The 20,203-nt window shown below is 36.8% G+C and overlaps 1 protein-coding gene across 1 annotated transcript in view; it reads right to left on the bottom strand.

The window, feature by feature from the left end:
- Positions 1-2,120: 2,120 nt before the first annotated feature.
- The window catches only part of HSD17B4 (hydroxysteroid 17-beta dehydrogenase 4), a 91,047-nt gene continuing 72,964 nt past the window's right edge, over positions 2,121-20,203 (bottom strand). Inside the window, exons 23-24 of the mRNA XM_058539153.1 lie at positions 9,881-10,008; positions 2,121-2,457 (exon numbers count right to left, since the gene is read on the bottom strand). Of these exons, the coding sequence (XP_058395136.1) occupies positions 2,368-2,457; positions 9,881-10,008 (218 nt within the window). The 3' untranslated portion in view covers positions 2,121-2,367. The remainder of the gene's footprint in view (positions 2,458-9,880; positions 10,009-20,203) is intronic.

The following is a 20,203-nucleotide window of genomic DNA, read 5'->3' as shown; positions in this document are numbered from 1 at the left end:
ACCAAAAGCAAAGGCAACGAATGCAAAAATAAACAAGTGGGACTACATAAAACTAAAGAGTTTCTGTACAGAAAAGGAAAGCACCCACAAAATGAAAAGGCAATCTACTGAATGGGAGAAAATATTTGCAAATCACATATTTAATAAGGAATTAATATCCAAAATATATAAAGAACTCATACAACTCAATAGCAAAAAAAAACAATGCGATTAAAAAATGGGCAGACCTGAATAGACATTTTTCCAAAGAAGACATATGGATGGACTTCAGGTACATGAAAAGATGCTCAATATCACTAATCATCAGGGAAATGCAAATCGAAACCACAATGAGATATCACCTCACACCTGTCAGAATGGCAATTATCAAAAAGACTAGAGCTAAGTGTTCACAAGGATGTGGAGAAAAGGGAATACTTGTGTACTGTTGGTGGGAATACAAATTGGTGCAGCCACTATGAAAAAGAGTATGGAGGTTCCTCAAAAAATTAAAAATAGAACTATCATATGATCCAGCAATTCCAATCCTGGGTATGTATCTGAAGAAAACAAAAACACTAGCTCAAAAAGATATATGCACCTCTATGTTCAATGTAGTATTATTTACAGTAGCCAAGATATGGAAACAACCTAAGGGTCTATCGATGGATGAATGCATAAAAAAAAATGTGGGGTGGGTATATATACACACACACCCCAATTAAATATTATTCAGCCATAAAAAAGAATGAAATCTTGCCATTTACGACAACACAGATGGATGTCAAAGCACATTATGCTAAGTGAAATAAGTCAGTCAGAGAAAGACAAATATCATGTGATATCTCTCATACATGGAATCTTTTAAAAAAAACCAAGCTTATAGAAACAGAGAACAGATTGGTGGTTGCCAAACTTGGGGGCAAGGGGAAATAGGGGGTGAGAGAAATGGGTGAAGGGGGTATTAAATATTAAAACAAAATAATTAAATTAAAAGTATGCTACAAAAAATAATAAAGTTAATTTTATGATACCATACAGAGTTCGTGAAACTAAGGCATAATTGCCAAACGTAACTTTTCTATGCTTTCTACATATCTTGCTCCTTCATTAAATCAACAATATATCAATGTTCTCAACTGTGTTCCATTACTGTGCTAAATACTACAATTTCAAATTTCTGAGACCTTTTCCCTTGATCCCTACGTTCTAGTTCCCTCAATCTTATTCCCTGAAGCAAAGCGCTGTGCTGCACTCCTAGAAGCCCTATTCAGGACTAAAGACATATTACCTCAACTGCAGGAAGATTATCAACTGACATAAGCACACATCTGGAATTGCTCTGCTGCTTTGCCCAAGGTCACGCCCCTTTGCAGGGCAGGCCATAATCAATGACTAGTTAGATCAGGAAAATTCTGAAGGGCCATCCCAGCTTCAGAGTTCCCCAAGGGAGGGCTGAGGCCTTGTGGTAACTGCACCACACCTAACTTCTCCCTCTGCATAGTCCTGTTTTCTTTGCTTACCAGCCCCCCACCCTCCAGATGTTGATCCCAAGAACTCCCAAATAAATTTCCTGCCCATGAATCTCCATCTCAAAGTCTGCTTCCCAGGGAACTCAACCTATAACACCCACGCACCCAAACACATTCTCCTCAGTTGTGCTCCACGATTGAAACTTACTCCATCCCTGTGAGCATCCCACTAGCTGGTCACCTTTGCAGCCAACCCATCAAAAAAGCATCTCCTCAACACACGTCATCTCGACCACGTTGGTGAAAACAGTGATATGACAATACTTGCTAGTAACATCTTTATGATTTAAGATTACTGATTTAGCAAGAAAGCTATATATTTGGTAGATTTACAAGCATCACATGAAAGTAAAGAATTTCTAGCAAAAGGCAGGGGAGAAGAAAGAAAACTACTTGGAAATACAAAGATCTTTCTTTTGCCTTAAGGCAGAACACCATCTATTATAGCAAAGTATGAAAAATGAGTACATATATAACAATTCATGTTATAACTGGAGCATCAATTAATTAGAGAACAGAAAATAACAAAACGAAGTGTAAAAGACATAAAGGGGGCTTTAATTTTTCTTTCAACTTATAAACGCTATCACAATTCTAAAGAGACTGGACTTGGGTGGAAATTTTTTATTATGAAGATACAGATCTACGAACAGAAGGATAATTACATGCTAGCTTACAGTTCCTTGTAAAAACAATGATAACATGAAAAATTAGTAGAAAATGAAAATCTGAAAAGTTATTTGAAATCTCAAAATGTTAAGCAATTTCCCCTGCATCTTAGTTTTGATCACTTTTGCATATTTGAGTGAAGAAAGTATTTAATATTTCTCTTTTTATTAATAACGTAGTATGTCCTTCAGAGCTTGGCGTAGTCTTTAAGAACCATCTGAAGCTTCTGGCTCAGCATGATGTTCCCTCTGGCCTTCAGTTTGCCATTAAAGAATGCCTGGAAAGAAGAGAAGGAAAAGAGTACCAACCTTTATCATGTTACATTTTATTTCTTTTTTTAAAAGACCATTGTTCAGACTAAATACAACTGAGCTAATAACTCTGGACAACAAAGGCAACTTTCATCTAGCAATGATAGTTTAATGATTATAGATAGTACCCATATTTTTAGATATGAAAAAATAAAATAAAAAAATAAACACTCCTTGTATTTTAGAAACCCATGGAATAATTTATCTGAACTGACAGATCTGAGAGTTCTGCTTCAACCTATACATCTGGCTTTACTCTACATTCTTAAACATAAATTTGAGACCATATGAATAAAAAGCCCTTACTGTATTCCTAAGAATAAAATTACTCAGAGGGGCAGGGGGAGGGCAAAACGGGTAAAGGGGCACACATGTATGGTGACGGATGGCAGCTAGACTTTTGGTGGTGAGCACAATGCAGCCTATATAGAAGTTGAAATATAATGATGCACACCTGAAATTTATATAATGTCATAAACCAATGTGACCTCAATAAAAAAATATAAAAAATTCAATTCAGAACTTTTAAAAGCAGATTAAAAATATTTATTACATCTTCATGAAATAGAAAGCCATATAATGACAAAATAAGATAATATGACAAAGTGGTGAATAGATCCTGGGCTGTAGCATCAGAATGCCTAGGTTAAAATCTAGTTAAAATCTAACTAGTAACGTGACCTTCGGCAAATTACTTAACCTCTCTGAGCTCTGGCCTCCTCATCTATAAAGGGCACGACAACAGTACCTAAATAACGCAGCGTTGTTGTGTGAGTTAAATGAAATGGTGTGTAAAGTGCTTAGCTTAGCGTTTGACATGGTGCATATTAAGCTCGTTATTACCAAGCACAAGGCTGGCATGTTAAAACACTAAGAGCTCCTGTACCACCTCTGCGTCTGACCTGACAACAGAAACCTGTGCAAGTTGCTTAAGTTCTCCCTCAGTGTCAAGTTCCTATCAGTAAAGTAAAAACAATAAATCATAGTTTTTACAGCTTATTAAGAAAATAACATGGAATATGAAGTAAAAAAGAAGTCTCTAGATTTTTACCTAGATTGAAAAATTAGTAATGTCCATGTTTACTTAACATTACAAAGCAGCCCTACACACATAATCGCCCTTGAGAAGCACCGCCATCAACCTGAAGTGGGCATATCAGCTGTTCTTACCCCAGTTGACAGACAAGAAAACTGAAGCTCAGAGAGCTTCAGTAACCTGCTCAAGGCCACAGGGCCAGCAGGAAGCAGGGCCAGGACTTGAACTCCGGTGTTCTTTGCTCAACAATGTCTCCTGCTTATCAGCTAGCAGCAACTTAATCTCAGAAGCAAATCCTCATCAACTGGAGGAAAAGCAAAAACTACTTAAACTTTTTATCCCAGATATAATAAGGGAGAACTCATTCAATCAGGATCAAGCGCTAGGTATTCAAATTGGAGATCAGGTTTTCAATACTAAGACTGCTTTCACTGTGCAGTTACAGAAACGACGGTCTGCGACCCCTGCAGGGGACTCGGTACTGAGACCTGCTCGCCAGGCACGAAAGTCTGAGGGGAAGCTACAACTTAAAATAAGAACACCTAATTCCTTGAAGTAAATATACCAATATTTGATAGTTGTTATTAAGTGGAAGAATTTTGTACATAAATCTTTGTTCCTATCTATTTCTTAGGATAGATTCCTAGAAGAAGAATTACTAAATCATGACATTTCTTAAATAAGGTTCTTGACCACACTTCCACATCGCCACAGTTTCCAAACTGTGTGCCGTGGTGCACGTGGCATCACAGCAAACTCACAGAGACACTACGGAATGTTTAACATTTTCCAGGGAAATACATCAAACACAAGATGAAAAACTACTCTTGTTTAGGCATAACTACTTAATAAACCAAATCATTAGGTATTTCTTTTGGCGTAGGAGTGCCAGGCAAAAATTACTGAGACCCTAAGTTGCCATTAAGGAAGAAAGTCAGTGAACCTCTGCCACACTGCTTTCCAGAAAGACTATACCAAATTAATATTCCTTCTAGCTACACGTGAATTCTTTCATCCTGATCTTAACAATACTATTTTCTTAATCTTTGAAAATTGGAGGCAAAAATGACATGCTTTCATTTGCATTTTTTGGATTCTGGAAAAAACTAATAGTTTTTCTTATATATGTTAGTCATTTCTATTTCTCTCATTAATTACTGGCTCATATCTTTTCCTCATTTTTTCTATTGAGGTCTTAGTGCTATCTAAAATTTTTCATAGGTTATTGATACCAATATACTGTGTATCATCATTTTCTTTATTTTTTCCCCCAGGCTTATTGGAATATCTTATGGAGTTCGGCATGCAGAAGTTTTTAATTTCTACATAGCCTAAACTACTGCTATTGCGCTTATGTTCTTTATTTCTATCCTTGCTTTGATCTACTCAAGTATTAATTAAGGGTCTACAGTATACTAGGCAATACTCTAGGCTAGGAAATAGCTATCTCTCCCTGTTCCCATGAGCTAAGATTATAGCCAGGGAGTCAAAAAATAAAATGTAAACAAGTAATTAAAGCCTGTTATAAATGCTATGAAGGAGAAAATAGGATCTATCAGAGAGTATAACAGGAAGGAACTACTTTGGATGAAATGAAGCCAGCCATGCAAAAAACTGGGGGTAGAAATTCCAGAAAAGTCAAATGCATAGACACTGAAGTGGTAAAAGCTGATGGGAAGGAACTGAGAGGAAAAACAGTGTAAGTGGAATTAGCATTGTAAGTGATGAGGCAGGCACTGTGGGATGAAACCGGAAAGATGAGCAAGGGAGATTCACATATGACATAATAATAGGTAGTTTGGCTTTTATCCAAGTGCAAAAGGAACTCTTGGGAGTTTTTTATCGGGTGGAATGACCTATAATCTGCTTTCCATTGTTAAAATACTACTCTGGATCCTGTGTGGAGAATAGATTGTGGAGAGGCAAGACTGGAAGCAGTAAGATCAGTCAGGAAGCTGTTGTAAGCCAAGTGAGAGAAGATGGAGGCTTGGATCATGGTGATATCCCTAGTGATGAAGATGAATTCCAGACATATTTTGGAGAAAGATCAGGCAGGATTAAGGATAGAAAGGATACAGAGGTATAGAAGGAAACCAAGACAATGCTTACATTAGTGAGCATATTAATTTGGGTAGACAGACAATAGTGCCATTTCCTGAAAACTAAATCATGAGTTCTACACTGGACATAGTAAGTTTGAGATTTTCCATCAGAGAGGTCAAGTATAGAGCTGTTTACATCACTGTGGAACTCAGGGAAGATAACCGAAGGAGACATTTAAATCTGTGAGTTATCAACATATAGGTGGCTTTAAATACCACAGGATGAATAAACTCATTTAAAGAAAGAGTGTTATTTAGAGAAGAGCCCTGAAATGAGCCCTGAGAAATGCCCGATTTAATGGTTGGGGGTAGAACAAGACACCAAAGAAGATTAGGAATAGCCAAAGGTGGAGAAAGCAAACAACAGGAGAATACGGTGCCATGGAAGCCAGGGGATGAAACTGTTTCAAGAAGCTCGTGGTTGACTGAGTCGAATGCTACTGAAAGGCTAAGACACAGATGGAGAAATAGTCACTGGATTTAGCAAAATAGAACCGTCACAAGAAGAGTACCAGTGGAGTGATCAATGTGGAAGTCAGATAAGAGAGGGCAGAAGAGCAAAGTCAAGACAGAATGTTTAAACTTGTGCTGCCCAATAAAGCAGACACTAGCACAGGTGGCTGCTGAACACCTGCAATACAGTTAGTGCTGGCTGAGATGCACTACCAGTGTAAAATATACACTGGGTTTTAACGACTTAGTATTAAAAAAGCATATAAAATATCCCATTAATATTTTTAATATTGATTATATGTTGAAATAGTTGAATGTACTAGGTTAAACAAAATATATTAAAATTAATTTCACCTGTTTCTTTTTAACTTTTTTTAATGTGACTACTAGAAAAATTTTAATTATATACGCAGCTTGCATTATATGTCTATTGGACAGTGCTAGTTTAGACCAATTCTTTAGTGAAAAGGAGCAGAGAAATGATATGGCAGGCTGGATGGGATTCTGATATCAAGAGAGGGCGTTTGCTTTAAAATCAAGATGTTAGCCTGCCTGTATGCTATGGGAGAATTACATAGTGGAATGGGAGAGACTGAGTCGGAAAAGAGAGAAAAGGGGAAGCAGCGACGACCTTGAGCAGATATTTGGAAGAGAATTGAAGGGACTAGTCTTTGACAGGAAGAGAGAGACTTCCTTCAACGTAACACATGGGAAGAAAAAAAGATGCAGATGCTGATAGAACAGATCTGGTGATATGAAGGTAAAAGTATTCATCTAAAAGCCTTTTTTTTTTTTCAATGAAACACGAAGAAAAAATGAAAGAGAGGTAGCAGGGTGGAGTTTTGAGAAGACAAGTATGAAACAGTCATCTCAGACAACAAGAATGGAAGCTTACTGGAAAATCATAATAAGATTGCTAGACAGTTCTTAGAGACTACTTGAGGCTTGTGATCAAAAACTTAAAGGGAAGCCAACCTGTCTGGTTGTATGGCTTTTTTCCTGCTATGTTCATCTATTCAGGTACAGATGCAAAGATGGAAGGGAATGGGGTTAAAACAGGGTGGAGTTTTCCAGGCAAGTAAGATGAGAGAGATACAAGGGAGTTGTGGATATTTTCAAGGGAGATATTGTGAGGATGAACCATGGAATCTAAGCTGAACAAGGAAAGAAGACAAGACAGAAGGGAGCTGACAGATAGAAAGTGGTGGTGTCAACAAACTGAAAGCCTCAGCTATAGTAGTAGGAATAAGATAATAAGTTAATGGAACTGTAGGTGATGGTGTTGAAAAGGAGATGTTTGAAACAGATATTGAAGTTGTACATTTTATGCTGCTAATAAGGACTAAAGCTGACGTAGAACAGAGTAAAAGAAAGTTAGACGTGAGATCAATGAACTAAGAGTCATTTTTTAGAGAAGTCCTTTTTATGAATCTTGAAGGAAGCTGCCAAAATGGACAAGAATTGGTGGCAGAGAGAGAAAGACTGTACACTAGCAGATAAAGTCTTTGATAACTAAAAAACAGTGATGACAGCCTTGAAGTGGAAGAGAACATAATAAAACCAAATAAGTTTAGAAAATACCTGACATTAATTAGAATTTCCCTAAGGGTTATCATTGAGAATAATAAATATCCAGGTTTTCATCAAGTTTTTGCTTCTGCTTTTATTTTTCACATTTAATTCTATCCCGTATGATACGACTTAGGTATATGGAATGACATAAAGCACTAGCATTTCCTATGCAACTACCCAGTACCATTCACTGAATAATCCATTCATCCCTAAAGGTCTGGTATTCCTAGCAACGATATAAATGTTTCCCTAACCCTACATTTAATATTTTTTATACATAAGCATCTCAAATAAAACATATCTAAAAAAAAACTCAATTACCCACTCTCTGCCCCAAAGTCAATTTCCAACTCAGCAGCCAGAATGACCTTTAAAAATCAGATGCTGTCATTCCACAGCTCAATGGCTTCCTATCACACAAGATCTAAACTCCTTAGCAAGATCTACAAGGTCCTGTGGAATCTGGCCCTTGCCTCCTCTCCCATCTCACCTCCTACCACTCTCCCCACTATTCACTTTACTAGCTTTACTGGCCTCCTCACAACTGTAAAACTCCAATAAGCCAAGCTACTCCTGCCTCAAGCCTTTGCACTAGTTGTTTCCTTAGCCTCATGGCTCATTCCCTCACTTTATTCAGGTCTCTATCAGGCCTTTTTGGACAACTCTATATAAAACAGTTCCTTTATCCCATCACACTCTACTCCAGGGGTTGGTGAACTACAGCCTGTGGGCCAAAACTAGTCTGCTGCCTATTTTTGTAAATAAAGTTTTACTGGAACACAGCCACATCAATGTGTTTACATATTATCTGTGGCTACTTTAACTCTACAATGGCAGAATTGAGTAGGTGAAATAGAGACCATCGGGCTGGCAAAGCCTAGGATATTTATTATGTGACCCTTTACAGAAAAAGTTTGCCGACCACTGCTCTAACCCATTACTGTGACTTATTTTTCTTCATACCTGAAATTATATTTCTTTTCCATTCCTCTCTAGAACTAAACTCCATACAGTAGAAGCACTGTCTTGTTCAGCCACACCTAGAACCCCAAATAAGATTAGCTGCAAAGTAAACTCCTTGGAAGGAATTAGCTGAAGGTTCACTCAGTACCAAGCACTACACTAAGCTCTTCATATATATTATTGGATTTAGTTATCATAACAATCCTTTGGGTTATTGCAATTATTATATTCATTTTACCAATAGAAAATTGAGGTTTAGAGAATAAGTGGCAGGGCTAAGATTCAAACTCAGATTGAACGATGCCAAAGAACATATTTTTAACCACTATACTACTTTACAATTCTTTTTAAATAAGTCTTTCTAGTCATGAAAATTGAATATTTTCTCATTTATTCAAATTGCTCTGTGTCTTGTAAAGTTGTACAGTTTCCTTCAAATAAGCACTGTGCTTTTCTTGTTAGGGTGGTCAATGGTATTTTGTAGTTTGGGTTGTGATTATCAACAAATTTTTTTCAATTATATCTTCTAGTTGGTTTTGCTACTATGTGAAAGCTATTTTTTAATAATTATTGTGCATTCAACCACTTATTTGAACTCCTTTATTCTAAGAATCAATCAGTTGATTCTCTTGGGATTTCTAGCTACATAATCATGATTTGAAAATAACAAATTTTTCTCCTCCATTCTATTGTTATATCAGTCACTTTAATTTTGTGTGTTTGTGGATTGGACAAAAGTTTCAGAACAATATTAACTCATAATGGTTAGAGAGTCTTGTCTTAATCATGATTTTCCACTAAAATGCCTCTAAATATTTCACCTCCAGTAAGACACTGACTGTTATGTTCTATCCTTCTATTTCCAGTTTTCAATGACGATTAAGATAAGTTCTTAATCTTATGTATCAGGAATGAATGTCTAATTTTATAAAATATCTACTAATATCATATGGTTTTTCACCTTTGAACTAATGATATAATATATTAAAAGAGCTAAATGTTGGTTATATTTATATTGTTTATATGCTGAAGAAGAATTTCACCCAAAAATTCAGGTTTAAAAAGTGTCAGTTCAAACTCCATTAGAAAAATATATGATCTGTCAACTCAGATATCGGTATCAACTGTGTCTTCTTCAGAGTTGTAAGGAATCTTCTTAAGAGTTGTAAGGAATCTATCTTAGAATTTAAGAGTCAGCTAAACACTTCAACTGTCAAATAGGAAGCAATAATAATGAATAAACGAACATTTTAAGAGCATTACCTTCTGAGGATCAAGCTTGCCCAGGACTACCTCCATGAAATCTTCATCTGAAAGTATGAAGGTTGTATCAGCAGAGCCTTTAGCAGGTCCTTGATACACTTTTCCAGAACCATTTTTTAGGTCAATAGCTAGAAAAAATAGGAAGAAACCAATGTGTGTCATTTTTTCTTCACAATATGAGAGTAAAATAAACCAACTAAAATGCAGGCATTTTTACAGTTTCCAAGTGGTTACTTATAGTTAATGTGGTACTTACTCTACATCATATATTACCTGTCATTTAGAAAAAAGTTTTAAATCTTTTATATTTTGTGATGTCCTTTTTACAAAGAAGTTCTTCAAAACAGTCAAATCAATCAACAATAGTTTTTCCTCACTGAAGAAGTTTACACAAAAGAGATATTTTAAATGTGAATCAATGTAGAATAACATAAGGAAGTCAAGTTGTTGGAGGCCTTTAGGTTCAAATAGAGACTCTACTGTCAGTCAACAAAGGAGGAACACTGGATTTTAAAACAGTTGTATGTTGTTGGGTTGGGAGAAGGGAATACACACTCTAATCACCTTTCAAATACCTGAACTCACCAAAGGTTCTGTCATATGGATAGCAAGATAGTCAAAATAGATTTTCAAAAATATTCTAATTAGTTTGTTACACTTAAGATTTATTTATAAAATTTTTATTGCCCTAATTGTTATAAATAAACATTAAAATTAGCTTCTTTTCCCTTAACTGTTTTTGACAGAAGGATTAAGCGTCCCAGAAACAGCGTGGGTAACTGGGAAAGCTACTAAAAATTTACCGTCATTGCTCTCTATATAACACTTATAGAGCTTTATGCCAAAGTTACATTTTACAAAGTTTTACTTGTCTCATTATGACTGAGACCAGTCACCCAGGAAGCTCAATTCCACTCATCCAGCTTCAGCCACATGCCCGTGCTTCCTCTCGCCACAGTGAAGGAACTGCAATCGCGTCACACTCTCTAAAAGCGTGAAGGGAACTCCCCATTTAGGGTCAAGGAAAAGCTATGCACACATAAGAAAACTCAGAGTGCTTAACTATATTCTGCTTAGCCAAGCCCTGCTCCAAAGAGAAAGTAAACTCACTCCAACTCTCCACAGAAGAGAATTTTGCCAGTTAAACAAAAATAACTTGACGATAATGGTTACCTTGAAGACGAGAAAGGGCGAGAGGGACACCTTTTTGCTTTGTATACTTCATTCACTCGCTTCATTGTTAAGTGTCTACTACAGCTGTCAGAGAGTGCAAGGTACTAGCAGTGAGGCATGAAGAGCAAAGGCTCTGTTCTTACTCGCACCTACATATTACGAATGTGTTTTCATGTATTATTTGTATAGTGAAAAAGAAAGACAGGGAGAAAAAAAAGAGGGAAGGATAGGAGAGAGAAGGGAGAGGAAGGAAAGGAGGGAAGAAAGGAAAGACTCTAAAGAAAAGCAAACCTCTGGAATTCAGCAGACAACATTCATGGATTTAACCCTTCACAAGTAAGACTAAGGCCCACTATACATACCAGTCCTGCTCAGGAATAAAAGTGGACCATAAACATCTTAATGCTTGAGTGTGGGAGTAAGTCTCTTAGCCAATGAAGGTTCTAAGCTGTCAACCTGCCCTCGCACTCACCTGGTTTAGATGCTGCCTCATAGCCATGACTCTTGTAAAGCAATAAAACTTTTTTCTGGGGAAAGCTAGTAACTAAGTTCTGATAAAAGAAAAGAGGGCTAAGAAAGGGAAGGTTCTTAGCAAGAATACAGAAATTTGGGGTAAAGGAGTGGGACTTCCAATTCCGCCGTGGCTCAAGTCGTGTCTGCAACACGGCTCCTACAGGAGAACCATCATCTACCACCGTCACTTTGAGTTTACAGATGACTGTAAGGTCAGGGCTAATCTTGTTAAAATGAAAAAAAGATTGTATGTATTTTCTTTTAGTGGTAGATTTTAAAAGCTTTATGAATAACTTTAGCTCTGTATTTATATAATCATTAAGGCTCTGAAAGAGTCCATAAAAATTTCAGATATACTTTACAGCATTTAATGGGGGAGGGAGAGATGTTAATGAGAACATGCATTTGGAAACCTGGGGATCTTTGAAAGTCTTGGGATATATACCCTATAAATTACAAAAGGCTACCATAGGAGAAAGGAGTTATTTTTGTTGATGCTTCCTCCCCTTAAAATTATAAATTCTTTGCTGGAACAAGAATGTCTTGTCTTTGTATCTCCTACACTTCCTTGAAAAGAAAGTAGTTAGTAACTATTTGTTAAATGGATGATTAGAAAAACACATGGAAGAAGCATCTCTGTAAAAAAATAACAACAACCAAGGAAAAACTTAGGTTAAAAATAAAGGTTTTTTTTTTAAATCACACCAAGAAGGACATAATACTTTTGTGCTATTCCTGCCAAACATTCATAAACCCAATCTAATAATCATGAAGAAACATTAAGTATATACAAACTGAGGAACATTCTACAAAATAACTGGCCTCTACTTTTCAAATATGTCAAGCATGAGAAACAAAAACAGACTGAGGAATTCATTCAGAGTAAAAGAGACTAAAGAGATCTAACAACTAAATGCTATGTATGATCCCAAATTGGACCCTCATCAGTTGTTTCTTTTTCTTTCTTCATTTCTATTATTGCTATTATTATTATTACTATTATTATTCGTTTGCTATAAAGGACACTATTGGGACAATGGTAAAATATCAATAAGGTCTGTAGACTAGATAATAATACTGTATCAATGTTAATTTCTTGATATTGATAACTGTCCTATGAGTAGATAAGAGAAGTCTTTGATCTTAGGGAACACTACTAGAGTATTTAGGGATAAAGGGACATCACGTCTGTAAGTTACTCTCAAGTTCTTCAGAAAAAAAAATATGCATGATGAAAAGAAAACAGTAAAAAAAAGCAGAATAAAATGTTAACAATTTGGAGAAACTGGATGAAGGACAGATACAAGTTTTTGTACTATTCTTGCAACTTTTCTATAAGCCTGAAATTATTTCAAAATAAAACAAATTACAAAAATACGTTATTAAGATGAATAACACACACAGCGAGACAGGAAGCCACAGTAGTGTTTTCAGTGATTCTGTGTGCAAATGCATACGGGCAAGCAGTCAGGGGCTGTGCTGGTAAGAGGGGAAGCAGCCCCTGCTGCTGAGGAATAGAGAGTAACCTGAACTAGACGCCTCACTAACAGGCTCCCATCCCTGACTGGAAAGCATTTTTTAATCCAAAGGTCATCTTTCAAGTCTTTTCTATGAACACATGAGACTCTCATTTGGATCCCAATTCAAAATTTGGAACCAATACCCTTAAGATTTAATTTATATCCAAGCTGAGAGATCCTAAAGAGTAAATTGTTTGACTTCTAAAAGATGAGCACCAACCCAGAAGCTAACAGGTTCTAATAATCAAATGGAAACTGCAAGAATGAATGTATTCTGATCTTACAGAATGCCAGTTGCCAAATCTGTCTACATTTTTCCACATTCTGGCAAATTTGCAAGATCCCAAACAGATGACCTCTAACATTCAAAGAATACCTTCATCCAGTCATTGTCACATAGTGCACAACAGATGCCTGGATTTAGTCCAAATATGTAGACTTAGCTCTGCAAAATTAATTACAGTATATATATTTTAAAAGCCAACTCACTTCATTACTTAACAATATTCCAGCAAAAATGCACAGTACTTCTATAATCTTGCCATATAAACGTAAATTCCAATTATGTTCCTTCAATGGAAAAGATTACAAATATGTGAAAGGAAACCAAATTTCCTTTAGGAAGAAAACAACCAAATTGCTCAATGCCAACCAGCTTAAACCTATCATCCTAAGGAAAACAAAACATATTTTTACTCAGAAACATTGTATCATTATTACATGAAAATAAATCTATCTTTGTCAAAAGTGTCAGTTGTATGGCTATTTTATAGCTACTGGATACATTCAAACAATAAGTAGATTCTTATTTGGAAATATGGGATTATATTTGTGCCTAGAATTACCATAAATTGCATATTTAAAATCTGTGGGCCAAACTCTAAGATGTTCATTTTATTTATAGACAAATGGAAACACTGGAGTCATTACTCTACAAACCATGAATAGCAGATAATCTTGTAGGACCAACAAAGATTTCCTTCCATTTTCTTCCTGCATGACATGAAGCAGAGTAGTAAAGCTAATGCTCTGAGTTTCAATTACTATTTCCACAAATATGGTTTCCAACTCTCTGTCTCCGGCTGTGAACTTACCCCTAAATTCCAGGGCTGCAGTTCCCATAATCTAGTCCAGATCTCGGTCTGCTACAGTTTTGGCACCACAGCGTATCCTCTTCTCTCCTAAACTTCCCTCCTCTCCTATGTATTGCACTTCTAGAAATGGAGTCAACATCCTCAGTCACTCACGCCAAAACCTCAGCATTAGTTTTGACTCTCGTTCCTCTCGTTTTTCAGACATCATTAGTAGCCAAGTCAGTCAATTCTATCTTAGCAACAGATCCACTTAGGCCCTCTCCTCTCCATTATTGCCATCACTTTTAATTTAGGTCTTCCTTTTAATCTACAATGCAACAATCCTTGTTTCCTAAACCCCAGTATTTCAAACTTTCCTGATACACTGCCTCTAACAGTTATTACCATGGACAAAAAAAGACATCCTGTCTTTTCATATCATAATCTATAACCTAGCAGAGAACTTGGCACATAGTAAATACTAAAATATTTGTTGAATGAACCAATCCTCCCATTCTGTGAAAGCCAAGAGCACTTTTTCCACGTCTCCTATCACTTCTGTTCTATCAGAATTATTTATGTATAGGTACAGGCCCCAATTCCTTATTTGAACTCCTTAGGCCAGATGGTTTGTAATTCAGAACTTTTCAGATTTTAGGAAGGAAATACAGTGCATAAAACATGTATTATATATTATGAAAGACCCTCCAATAGTGCAAAACTCTATAAACAAATACGTGATTTCCATACTCTAATTTACACTAAGTGAGATAAAGGCAATCAACCGCATTGTGTAGGTTCAGGTCAGGTTTCACCATCATGAGTTAGGAGAAAAAAACATTCCATTTTTAGAGCTTTTGGTCTCTGGTGTTGCAGATAAAAGTAATTGCATTTTAATTTTCAGGAGAAGACTATCCTATAGGCCACTAAAGCCTCTGATTCTTTATCTTCTTTTGCCTTCCAGTCATCTTTCATTTCCTCTGAATTTTTACTGTTACTTAGAACAACAGAATTGGATTCAAAGGGTTTACCAGAACAAATTTTGGCTGGTTATAGAAATTAATAGTAATAAATAATGTAAAATATATTGCTTACTTATAAAATGTTTCAATGGCATCATATTGTTCCTGAATATTTCACTCATACTAAATAGAAAATAAACGTCACTATCCATATGATAAACTTATTATTTTAATAGAGGGAAAGGCACTAATTTCAGCACTTTTTTTAAAAGGCAGACATCTGATTCCATCTAAATCTACGCACTCTACATGGCTTTTAGCACTTATTCAACACATACAGAATCAGGCTACTATGTGTTATAGACCATATTAAAAGCTAGACATAAATTAATCTGCAGCTTTTTCTCAGGGTTAAGCCCAAGGTCAAGCGGGAGGAAACACACAATTATAAATGATCATAACACAGAAAGACAACTGTGACAAGCAACAGACTCTATTTAAAGGGAATTCAGAGAATTATTTCTCTATTTGATGTCCATTTTCACCTTTTCAACCTAATCGAAGAATCCCTAGCAAAACAGAAAGCCAAAGGACAACCATTATTCAAAAGGGTAGGATACCTGAAGGCACAGGACACTGGAAAAAGGTGTCCAAATGTGTCCAGACATTTAATTACGTTTTGGAGTAATAAAAAGACACAGACAACAAGATCACTGTGTTCTTGATATAACAGATATGAATAATGAAGTAAGAAAGGCTTCTATTGTGACCTCTACCTACTTAAGGAAGCACTATCTGTGGATCATATTTTTAACAATTCTAAAACACTTAACTCTAAAAACTTCTAATATGTAATTCTAAAAAACATGATTAAAACATTGTCCACAGAGGTAGCAATAAGAAGGTGCAAGTGAGCATCCCAGGATATGGCTTCCTCCTCGAAAGCACCTCACTGAGCCCCTTTCTCTGGCTTCTTATGCAGATGAAGGGCCTCTATCTCTCTGTTACACATTCTTAGCCCACAGAGAAGAGGAAGGGCTCTCCAGTCTCTCTCAGATCATCTCAGCCCAGAGAGGCAGAGGCCACACTGGCCCTCACTCAGGCAGCCCTCTTGCTCCTAGATGACCACGCACGACAAGCCTCAGAGGGGCCTAACCAACCTCACAAGATACAGCTATGATTCCTCCTCCTCCACAACCAAAACCAACCCTGACCCAGCACTGACATCAGAACTCTCCATGGGGCTGGCCCAGTGGCATAGCGGCTAAGTGCTCGCACTCTGCTTCGGCAGCCTGGGGTTTGCAGGTTCCAATCCTGAGCATGCACCGATGCACCACTTGTCAATGGTGGCATCCCATATAAAGTAGAGGAAGATGGGCACAGATGTTAGCTCAGGGCTAATCTTCCTCACAAAAAAAAAGAAAGAAAAAGAACTCTCCTAATTCTCTCTAGACTCAGACTAATTTGGTTTAAAAGACTCCCAACACACACACACATTCTGCCCAGAGATTTGTTGTTGGTGTTGTTTGGATGGCAGAATGGGGGAGGCAACAGGGAAGATGGGCACAGTCCAGGATCTCTGGGTTGGAATATGCCTTCCAGGCCACTGAGCCCAAACCCCTCAGTTCCAAGACTTGCTTAAGGTCAGTCACTTGTGTAACTCCAGTGACACCTGACCCCAGCCAAGGTGAACTGAAGAGCTACGCCTGTTCTCTGTAACCAGATTCCGGTATGCCATAATATAAACAAGGCTGAGACAACTAACAGCAATTTAAAACACAAAATATTTGGTAATTAAGTGTTTAGCAAAACATTTTTAAAACTGCTTGTAAAAAAAATGTAGGTATTCCCTAAGTCAAAGCATTCAATTGTCTATTTCATGTCATTAAGCACCAAGATGCAAAACAGAGATGCCAACACGGAATCCTCTTCTAAGACACCACAAGCCAAAAGACTTAGATAGTTTCTACCGCTGCCAGCTACTGTGATTTAGCTCAGTGACAAGAGAAAACAACTAGAGCTGAAAAAAGTTACACAGCTGAGAATCAAATCAAATAACAGATGGGCAGACAACCAAAAACAGCGCGAACCCTTTCAGAGTAAGCTTTAAGATTCAATTTGATGGTTAGCTTTGATAAATAAGGACCTGGAGAAGAGATGATAAAACAAACAAAAGCCACAAGGCATCAATAATAAGTAGTCATTAAGATTCCAATATTCCCATTTTTCCAGTGGAAATGTAAGGAAAAATCCTTTTCCCAGGTTAAAGGTAATTTTTATTTTTTTTATTTTTTTTATTTTTTTTTTGAGGAAGATCAGCCCTGAGCTAACATCCATGCCAATCCTCCTCTTTTTGCTGAGGAAGACTGGCCCTGGGCTAACATCCATGCCCATCTTCCTCCACTTTATATGGGACGCCGCCACAGCATGGCTTGAGAAGCGGTGCTTCTCAAGTGTGTGCCCGGGATCTGAACCCAGGCCGCCAGCAGCAAAGCGTGTGTACTTAACCACTATGCCATGGGGCCGTCCCCTAAAGGTAATTTTTAAATGTAAGCACATTTTCTAATACTGTCTACAAGGAAAGTGTCACCAAGATAAGGGAAAAATCTTAGTTGGTTATTGACACTATATTGAAGGAGATTATCCTATTTGCCAAGAATGAGTCATTAGTATACAGTCATGTGTCACTTAAAGTTGGGGATACTTTCTGAGAAATGCATCGTTAGGCGATTTCGTCTTTGTGTGAACATCATAGAGTGTATTTACACAGACCTAGATGGTATAGCCTACTACACACTTAGGCTATATGGTAGTAATCTCATGGGAGCACTGTCATATATGCAATCTGTTGTTGACCAAACATCATTAGGCGGCGCATGACTATACTTTATAAATCCCTGCAAAGTTCTATTCTGCCAACTTTACGACACACAGTTCCAGCACCTTTTTCTCACTCTTACAGATCTCATTTCTCTCCTTCACCAATATCTTCAAAAATCCTGTGCTTTATACTTATAACTTAACTTCTAATATGCTTTCACCCATAGGGAAAAAGTTGAATTCCATCATGGAAAGATAGGAATAAGGAAGGACAGAAAGAATAAAGAAAGGAAAGTGATGACATCTACATATACACTGTTAATCTATGAAGTTATTTAGAGAAAAATTAGGCACTTTGAAATTTGGGAGACTAAATACATATTACATTTTTGCCTTCCTTTATCCCCCTTCTGAATTAACTTCCTATAAGCACACATGTCTGTCAGAAGAACAAACAAAAAAACGTTAACTGTGGGTAGTAGGATTATACATCATTATTTTCTTCTTTATATACCAAAGTTTATATAATGAACATATACTCCCTAAAAGGAATAGCAATTATATATATTATAAGCAAGTTTATATTGAACCAAAATCAATTGAACAAAACTTCAAAATGTCTTCTAGGAATATATAATAGAAGATTATCTCAAAAAGTTTCAGTTGATTTAGATATACATTTTAATTTTTTTGGTCTAAGTGAGCATTTACAGTGATGTACAGTTGTAATGAGGAATAAAACAATCTGATTTTCAAGGCACTTAAATAGGCATTCTAAAATAGATATCAGAATAAAAATCATGGAAATCTATAAAATATTAGCTTCTACTATGCAAGTAAAAACCCAAAACTATAGATGTTTTTCCTTACAAAAATGTTTGTATAGACATATTACCTGCATGGTATGTGTTATACAAATATTGAGTGAAAATGTTCATTCCATCAGTTATGAGACTTTCAGAAGACAGCCTACAGTCCTTGCTTTCGGGTACCACCATAGTAATACTACATTTCATACACTGGCCCATAGTCCCCAGAGAAGGATTACAACCAGGCTTGAGATGGGCCTAAAAGTTTAGATGGTCCTAGAGTATAATCTAATCACAGGCCACCTCCAGGTTAGCATTCCAGGGGCTCTTAGCCAACCTAAATTACATGGGATCCCACTGTGTTTCACAATTACGAAGGAAGGGAAGAATCTTTTTAGCTAAAAACTATTCTAGATGCTTCCTGCCCCACATTAGTAGGCAGATTCAGGAGACCACACCTGCTTGACTACAAATGAAAGGATCCTGTCCCTTGGGACTTCCAGGTAGAAAACATGAAAAATCAAAAAGTTTCAGTGAATATTCACTAGTACACCATATTTCTCCAACAACTCTAGAGGTCAGAATACTCTATAACATAAAGGTAAGATTAGAATACTTTATAAATAAAGAATAGTCTATAAATAAAGGTAAGGGTAGAATACTCTATAATATAAAGGTAAAAGAAATGATGCTCAAAGTTCATTAATAGCACGCTTCATGATTCAAAATATGAACAGCTGTCAGCCATGGAATGAATGTTTGTGTCTCTCCAAAATCCATATGTTAAAGCCCCAATCCCCAATATGATGGTATTTGCAAGTGGGGCCTTTGTAAAGCAATTAGGTTTCGATGAAGTCATGAGAGTGGAGTCTCCATGATGAGACAGATTAGTGTTCCTATAAGAAGAGATATGAGAGAGATGATCTCTCTCTCTGCCATGTGAGAATACAGCAAGTAGGCAGCCGTCTGCAAACCCGGAAGAGGGCTCTCCCCAGAACCCAACCATGCTGGCACCCTCACCTCGGACTTCCCAGCCTCCAGACTATGAGAAAATAAATTTATGTCGTTCAACTCACCCAGTCTATGGTATATTTGTTATAGCAGCCTGAAGTGACTCAGATATTCTCATTGTTAGAAGTCGTGGCTCATCAGTTTACAACTAACTGATAAGAAGAGAGAATGGATGTGTACTCTCTTCACTCCTCTCCACTGTCCTCTAACCTACTTGGAAACAGCACAGTGAATCTGATACAGCCACACATTTTTCTGTCATGACAGACAGACACTGGATACTTCAAACCTTGCTAACAGATGGCTGATTAGCAAAGTGGGCCAACAAAAGTACTAGTGCCATATTATGTAGACAGAGAAAATAATCTAGAAAAACTTTTCACTCAACTATAGTAATTTCATCTTACCTTTCCCAATTTTACTTTAAGAATTAAATTAAAAT

Source organism: Diceros bicornis, chromosome 1 (assembly GCF_020826845.1).
Source record: "Diceros bicornis minor isolate mBicDic1 chromosome 1, mDicBic1.mat.cur, whole genome shotgun sequence".
Taxonomy (NCBI): Eukaryota; Metazoa; Chordata; class Mammalia; order Perissodactyla; family Rhinocerotidae; genus Diceros; species Diceros bicornis.
Note: the sequence above shows the minus strand (reverse complement) of the source record. Positions and strands in the feature narration are given on the sequence as shown.